Source organism: Nansenia antarctica (genome assembly GCF_963989245.1).
Source record: "Nansenia antarctica genome assembly, chromosome: 11".
Taxonomy (NCBI): domain Eukaryota; kingdom Metazoa; phylum Chordata; class Actinopteri; order Argentiniformes; family Microstomatidae; genus Nansenia; species Nansenia antarctica.
In genome coordinates this window covers 6,769,926-6,778,680 of record NC_137681.1, presented here as the reverse complement: position 1 = coordinate 6,778,680, position 8,755 = coordinate 6,769,926, and the positions used below count along the sequence as shown (strand labels likewise).

The 8,755-nt window shown below is 40.3% G+C and overlaps 1 protein-coding gene across 1 annotated transcript; it reads right to left on the bottom strand.

The window, feature by feature from the left end:
• Positions 1 to 3,625: 3,625 nt before the first annotated feature.
• On the bottom strand, positions 3,626 to 7,311 carry LOC308167662 (UDP-glucuronosyltransferase 1-2-like). Its single transcript, XM_080542095.1, has 2 exons — positions 7,268 to 7,311; positions 3,626 to 6,010 (listed from the first exon to the last, which is right to left on the bottom strand). Exon 2 carries the CDS (start codon positions 5,999 to 6,001, stop codon positions 4,391 to 4,393), a length of 1,611 nt encoding a protein of 536 aa, XP_080398221.1. The 5' UTR covers positions 6,002 to 6,010; positions 7,268 to 7,311; the 3' UTR covers positions 3,626 to 4,390.
• Positions 7,312 to 8,755: the final 1,444 nt, after the last annotated feature.

Below are 8,755 nucleotides of genomic sequence, written 5' to 3'. Positions count from 1 at the left end.
GTGTGAATTGACCAGGAGTAGAGTAGGATATAATTAATGTATCTGTTGCAATGTACCCTTTTCTTTATTATATATATAATTATATTTTAATTTTAATTTTTTTTACAGTTTCATGTTTTTATTATTACCTTTATTTTATTTTTTCTCTCCCTTTTATTTTGTATGTGTATATATGAGCTCAGTTATATGATTGCCTCTCCATCAATGTACGTACTATATATAGGCCTACATGTGTATGGCAATTCTGGTGAGTTATCTGCTTGTATGTACAGTATATACATATATCATTATTACTAATTATTTATTTTCAAGATTTGTTTTATCTTTTTCAAAAACTCAATAAATATATTGTTGAAAAAAAAAAATGTAAAAAACAACACTTGTATTGTTTTAAACCCACCTCACTCATGGTATAACTTGATCTCTCTACCCCCAGACCGTATAACGAGCTGACAGAATGCATGGAGGTGCTGAGTGTTTCCATAGGCTGCTACTTCCCCAACCATGTGGTACAAGACTTCTTCAAGCTGATCCATTCCCAGTACTTCCAGGAGTGTCCTGGGGAGGAGCAGCTCTTTCCTGAGGAGCCCCTGGGGCTGGTGATCACCCTGACCCTCATCCCTGTCAGTATCATCCCCTTCCTGGTGTACCAGATAGTCAGGAAGAGCAAGGCCCGGGACTGAGTTGGGAATGTTGAGTGTTGCGGACCTGGGGTGATGGGGCCTTTTCAGCCGCAGCCCCGTCCCTCTGGAACGCCCTCCCCAACCACATCAGACAGGCCAACACCCTGCCAACATTTAAACAGGCCCTCAAAACCCATCTCTTCAAGCTCGCCTTCACCAGTTAACCCTCTCCCCTTCCCCTTCCCATGTGTCCCCAGCATTATTGTTGTTGTTGTGAGTGTGGCTGTGTTGTGCTGAAGTCGATGCTGCCTATTCTAGTCAAGTGTTTTTTTTTCTTCATATATCCTAATATATATTGTTATGTATATTGAGTATCCATTTGTATATTGTTAAGACACAAAATGTCATTTTCAAGGATAACAAGGATTAAGACAAGTCCTACAATTCAATTAATCATCACTGCTTTGTTGAATGAAATGTTTCAACATCTTGGGACTGGGTATAGGGATGATAAGAAATGTTGGATTTTCAAATGAATTTACATGCAAAGATAACCAATGTTGTTCTTATTGTGACAAAACGGTATACAGGGCTATAAAAACATTTGATTGAATGGTATTTCCCCCATTTTTTATATTTTATCAGTAAAGAACATAACTGGTCTCATTATTGTAGCCTATTCTACTATGCCAATTATGAAGATGCCTAACATTATATTCAAAAAGACTTAAAGGAACACGTCAACGATTGTTGATGTTGTTCAGATCACATTAGGAACGTGTAGGCATGGGATAACTGCTTCCAAAATTAAAAGTTAGGATTTTTTATATATTTGAAAGTAGCCCAAGGATTTAAGGGTTAGTCCAGGAGTTTTGATAGACGGGGCAGGTCGGGCGTATGAGATACTGTAAGGAGCCTCATGGACACTCCTTTACCTCTGACACAACTGCCATGGAGACACCATGTGATGCCTCATCTTAAATACGATTAAAGCAAAACAACCGAATACGTTATACAAAGCATCAGGGGGAATGTAGTGCTACTACAGTATCCAAGACAGTAAAGACAACAGAGACAGAAAAAAGGAAAGAAAAGGAAACCCGTGGTAAACTGTGACTTGATTGTGGTTTTCCTGTTTTGCATTATAAATTGGCAGACCTCTCTACACATGCTGAAAGAACTTTTTTATAAACTATTTGTGAGCTTAGAATTATAAGGTTCTATCTCCGTTTAGGGCAGTTCAGAGATATTGAGCTTCAAAGTTTTTACATTCCATTATGTTTTGTGAGATGGAACCTTTGTATTTTATTAATTACTAACTAAAAAATTTAAACATTTTTAAAATAACACCACACAGGCATTAATAAACACCTAATGGATCGGATTATGTAAAAAACTCAATTTTGACAAAAATGGAGATAGAACCTTATAATTCTAACGTCACGTATTGCTGCAATGAATCACATTATCTGAATGTACTTGACTAATAACCAGGAATAGGCTTAATCTGGGTCCAGAAAACCAACTAATGTAGATTAAGCCTATTCCTTCACTAAGCACATTCATTGGAGATGTAAATTAACTGATGCTTTTTTAGTCTAGGGCAATCGAAAATCAGCACTATATCCTCCAAAAATACTTTACAGACCTAATAAACTAACATACAGTACCAGTCAAAAGTTTGCACACACCTTCTCTTTCAATAGTTTTTCTATATTTATATATTATTTTCTACATTGTAGATTAATACTGAAGACATAACAATTATGAAAGAACACGTGGAATTATGTTGTAAACAAAAAAGTGTTAAACAAACCAGAATATGTTTTATATTTTAGATTCTTCAAAATAGCCTTTGCTTTTTAGTGGTTTTCTCCCACGTATTCTAGTACAGAATGCTGGCCGGTGATCACAGTTTCCTTTTCCACACACACACACACACACACACACACACAACCTACAATCCACGTAACACAACCTACAGTCCACGTAACACACACTCTCACACACACACACACACACACACACACACACACACACACACACACACACCAAGCTGATTGAGAGAATGCCAAGAGTGTGCAAAGCTGTCATCAAAGCTAAAGGTGGCTACTTTGAAGAATCTAAAATCTTAAATATATTCTGGTTTGTTTAGAACTTTTTTGTTTACTACATAATTCCACAGGTCTATGTGTTCTTTCATAGTTCTGATGTCTTATTCAGTCAGTATTCATCTAAAATTGAGAAAACCAGTGAATGAGAACCAGCTCAGTGGCCTTGCGGTTACAGTGTCCGCCCTAACATTGGGAGGTCATGAGTTCAATCCCTGGCCGAGTCACACCGAAAACTATAAAAAATGGTACCCGATGCCTCCCTGCCTGGCACTCAACATTAAGGGTTGGATTGGGGGTAAGACCCTGCGACATACCAGCGTCATGTCCAGGGGGAATACCTCTACATCAAGTTGCCTCACGCGACGGAAACAGGAGATATGGGCCATTAGGCTCGAGAATCATTGGTTCTCAAGACTACTTACTTACTTACTTTACTTTGGGAACATTACAAACATGGACCTGGTGGTTACAAGCTACCTGAGGTTACCTGCTAAGTAACAATGGCCACACTGACAGGAATACAGATGGGGAGAAGGCACCGTATCTGTTAAACCAATAGCATCCTCTAGTGGTGTTTTTTAAATGACTATTTACCTTATTTGTTATAACTTAATTACCGTAGTTAGTTTTATTTGTTGTTTCCTCTCTGTAAATGCTTGACACATCAATACATGACATGACAGCGTTTACTTAATGTAATGAAGTGATACCAAATATACAAACTTAAGGACCGTTACAGCTGCTGTTAAGTTATTTAAAGGATGTTCCACTCTATTTACTTTAGTTGTCTTGTATTAGTATTCAAAGTAGTCACCACCCCAGACAGTTTTTACTTGCATTGACCGTATATTTAGATTCTCAATTTCTTTTTGGAATCGGCAGCCCACAAAAGACTACATTTCTTTATTTCACAGTTTCTGTGTTAGTAGGGTCATCAGAGACCCAAATAAAGCAAACAAGCACTGAAAAAGTGAGTTATTTTTATAAGAGACAGGGTCTGGTGAAAAAGTCCCCAAGTAGGGCAAGGTCATTTTTCAGTTTTTTACAGATTATGAAAGTGCAGATTGTACGTTTTCAAATCATGTGTCATACATTGTAGTCATCATGTGTACATTGAAAATAGTTGAAGAAGATATACTTATTTGAATGTTGGTACAATTTGAACATGACCATTTAGCACATCACAACATGATCGATGATAGAAATCAACATACTAAAAACACTTAACTACACATAATTACATGCTCACACAGTCCTTGCTTTTGAGCACAACCTAAAACTTAATTTGTTTACAAGCCATGTATCACTAACCCAGTAGCCTGAAGCAGGACGGAACGTGATACAGTGAATCCAATTCACAAATTATAATAAGTATGTTGTGATCTTAAAACTGTTGTTTGTTATATTGAGTGGGCTCTTCAACACTTACACTTTTGTAATATGAAAAAAAACGAAAAAAGAAACGAAAAAACTGATTTGTTTTTAATTTTTAAAGACGCTTTTTGGTCATTTGCGCGACTTGAGAATTGCAACATGTAGACCTTTTCACCAGACCGTGTCACATGTGACTTTTAATTAAAAAAAAGAGGAGTTTTGTTAGCAGTCCAATGATGAAAAGTCAGGTCACTTCCTGTTGTCCTTATAAGCCAAGCACTACTCCTGCTTGGGTTTACGTTTCCTGCATAGTCTGAGACACAAGAAGCGGATGGAACCCGCCGTCATGACAACCAGCACAATCAAAACAGTCACTAGGAAGCCAATGACATCCAGGGAATGGTAGGAGTACCAGGACATCTTGTAGGATTCAGTGCGCAGATGTGCTGCTCCTTTGTGCCTCATGACAAACTCGGTCCAGTAGATGGCGCTGTCTAAAGGATGCATGGGCTTGTCCCGGTGCAGTCTAGCGAGCCGCTTCATACTGGTCCTATAGGAGGGATCAAGGAGGACTTCTTGGATTGCCTCTAAAAAGTTCTGTCTGGAGAGCTTGGTGACATCTAGCACCTTGGCAGCTCCCCTGACCTCTAGTCTTAAGAGGTTTTCAAACTGGTCAAACAGAAGAGGTAATCCTATCACAGGCACACTGTGGTAAATGGCCTCATAGACCCCGTTGGTGCCACCGTGGGCCACAAAGGCCTTGATTCGGGGGTGACCCAGGAGGTCGTTCTGAGGCATCCACTTCACTAGCAGGGTGTTGTCGCCCAGGTTGTTCGGCCTCTCGCCCGCGTGCCTCCATATGACCTTCTGGGGAAGCTGGGCAAAAGCGGCGGCGATCTCTGAGGTGATTTCGACGGGCAAGCCTTTCACCAAAGTCCCCAGGGACATCAGGATGACGCCGTCCTCGCCGGAGCTCTGGACAAAGTCCTCTAGCTCTGGAGGCAGAGGTTTGGACGGGGTACACTGGAAGCCGCCGATGTAGACGATGTTGGGCATGGTGGGCCTCGGGAAGTCAAACACAAAGTCCACCCTCATCAGCCAGATGTCTGTCCCCTGCAGCAGGTGGTAGAAGTTGGTGCCCGGCTCGAAGTACCTTTCCACCAGCCTATCGTAGTGAGGGCATACCACAAACCTATCGATACACATGTTGAGGAAGTAGTGGAACATGTTCTGGACTCTCTGCCCAAAGGTCATTTTATCTGACGCAACCATCCCGGATGTAGGGACGTAAGACACCGGGGAGGGGGCCACCACAAAATGCCCCTCCCCGCTGGTGACCCACCGGGCGTTAAAGACGGTCGGCAGCCGGAGCTCGTGGGCCACTAGGACCCCTACGGGTAGGCCCGGGTCCAGCAGCACCACGTCATACTGTGTGTCCCGGAGACCCTGCATTAGAGACTTGTTCTCAAACATCTCCACTACTAGCTGACTAGCTTGATGGTGCATACCAGACAACGCCGTCAGCATCTCCCAGTAGAAGTTCATGAAACGCAACAAGGACGCCCCTTCCTTCTGGATCGCTAGCATCTTTGCCAGGAAGGTCACAAAGAAGTCCTGCTCCTCGATGCTTATGGCCTCGGGTAGGGTGACGGTGATGGAGCGGTAGTGTGGCGATTCCTCCTTGATGTACCAGCTAGTGGTGGTGCGTACCACTGTGACCTGGTGGCCCCGGGCGTGAAGTCCTTCGATCAGCACGTTCATGTTGATCCAGTGGCTTCCCTCCACAGGAAACACTAAGATGTTGCCGCCCAGAGCCCCAGGGACACTGAGGAGAAGGGCCGTAGACACAGTCAGGACCAAGTAGCAGACCACCCCCAGAAGGCCTCGCATGGTCCTATTCTGGAGAAAATTAAAGTGTCATTCAGTTGTAAGTTAATTAATCCTAACAACCTGGTTTCATAGACTATGTTTACATGCCTCCTAATATTCAGTTAATAGTCAAACTAAACAATAAATCAAGCACCACACCCTAATAATAATAATAATAATAACTTTTTATATGTACAGCGCTTTTCCTGCAAACGTTGCAGCTCAAGGTGCTTCCGGATCTCTATATGGTTGTTAAATTCTAGAATTTAGAACGTTTTTAGTTCTCTTGTTATTGTCGTCATAAAACATTGTTGCCAAGGCTTTTTTGAAAACTATATTGTTTGAATGTTTGTTATTGTTATGATTGAAATGATTGTTGCTAATGTAACAGGTTAATATGGTCTATATACAATATTTAAGTTTTATTTATTTTGTAATTAAAATATTCTATTAATAATAATAATAATAATAACTTATTTGTATAGCGCTTTTCCTGCAAACGTTGCAGCTCAAAGTGGTCCAATCATTATATAATCATAATTAAATGATTTAGTCATTTAAAGGCAATGTTAAAACGATGGGTTTTTAGTCTTGACTTGAACATATTTGCTGAGGTTGCATCCCTAGTGTAAATGAGGAAACCCCCCAAATATGTAGCTCTTCCCCCTTGAAATAATAAATCCATTCAATTCAAAAATACTCCCTTTTTATACTTCCCTTCCCTCTTTTTCTCAGTATAACCGTGTAACATTGCTCTTGTTTTCACTAGCTCTGCTCTCCCTGGATGAGAGAGGTGTGCACTTTGACAGATAGTCCTCCACTGATACATATTGTTTATTTTATAAACATGTTCTCAATGTTCTCAATTTGTTCTAAATGTGGCATGTTATTGCATCTCTCTCTACGCAAATAAATAAATAAATGTAAGAGTTTCCCAAGTGGCCCATAAATGTGAGCACATTTCCTGTTCACTAAGGTCCAGAGTGGGAAAAGGTAAACCTCAACATTTAACTTCGACAGTGATTCGTTTACAATAAGAACATTGCATAAAACATTGTTAGCTGCAAGTTACAGTTGTAAAGTAAAGTCAGCAAATGAAAAAACTAATACTGAGGTAGCAACTTTGTAAAAGGTTGTCTTGCAAAAGCAATTCATCCAGTATATACATACTGTATTGTAGACTGTTTTAACTTGCAGTCAACAAATAAAAGTACAAAGTACAACGTCTATGTAAAATGTCCTGTGTTTAGGATAATAAGCTGTAAAGTAGTGGAAATAATAACTAACCTTTAATCCTTTCCGTTCAGCAGCAGTGTTCTTTGAGCCCTCTTTCAATGCCAGCTATTGTAGACTGTGATTCAAGCTCCAAGTCTGAATGTTTATGTTGCGTAATAATGCTGACGAGATTATACTGAGGGAGAAAACTGTTATTCAAAATGGACAGCAGATGTGTGCGTGTGAAAGAGAGAGAGGGGGAGGACGGGCGAAGCAGGAAAACCATTTGGCAGCTACACTTCCCACAACAACCTTTCCACCTCTTCTCCAACTCCACCCCCTGGCTTGTCTTCAATAACCCAAAACAAGGACATGTTTTTCTGTTAACGTAGCCTGGCAAAGACTGCTGTCTTGAAGGCATCCTCAACAAAACACAGATTCTAGAAAGGAAGATGAGAAATAAGCATTGTTAATAAGCAGTATTCTGAAGTGTACAGAAACATCTTGTCTGCTTGAGTACCAGCAAATTCCTCCCCTTTCAATGGTGTGTAAAACATGACTGCATGATGAATAATAGCAAAAAGACCTCAAAATAAACGATAACTGTCTGGCAGAGCATCACCAGAGAAAATACCCAGCATCTGGTGGGGTCAGTGGGTGGCAGACTTCAGTCAGTTATAGCTTAAGGATTGTCAACCAAATACTAAAGATAAGTGCTTAATTTGGATATTGTAGGAATCTGTCCCATTACTTTTGATTCCCTGAAATAGGGGTATTATGTATAAAGTGTCGTAATTTCTGAATGGTGAAACTTATCCTTAAAAAAATATCCTTGAATAAAATGGAATTACTCATAGTACTCATAGTAAATGTAAGTACTCATTGTTCGATTTCACATACAACTTTTGGAGTATAGAGCCAAAAGAAGAAAAATATGCTTCACTGTCCCAATACTTATGCAGGGCACTGTATTCAAGTGCAATACTGAAACACAACTGTGAACATTTCAAACCTGCAAACTGCGACACTTTAAATGAATGTGCAATAATACTATGTGCAATATGACAACCCTCGGGGACATAAGGTTCAGAGATAGGAAATGTTAGGATATTTATAGCATAGCATAGAGTACAGCACAGTGTTTTATTTGTATAGTATAGTATAGTATAGTGGATAGTGTATATAGCCTTTATGTATGTAAACCAGCTCTTTTCCCTTCTTGTTTTTAGTATTTTTTTTCCTAGCACCAGGGGAGCCCCCCCTCCCAAATTTCGTTGTATGGTACCTGTACTATATTAATGACAATAAAGACCATTCATTCATTCATTCATTCATTCATTCATTCATTCCCCAGCTTGAATCAGAGAACTGCTTGGAGTCTTGGTGAGGACTGAAAGGAAAGTGCAAGCCAGCCAGCTTCCTCTCTCAGTCAGAAGGGCATGTGACATTAGGAGGAAGTCACTCTGAAAACAAACCACCCTCTCACTGGCATAGATGAATGCAGAAGCGTACTCAACAATGAATCAAGCAGCCCCCCACCCCCCGCCCTCACCCAATCCC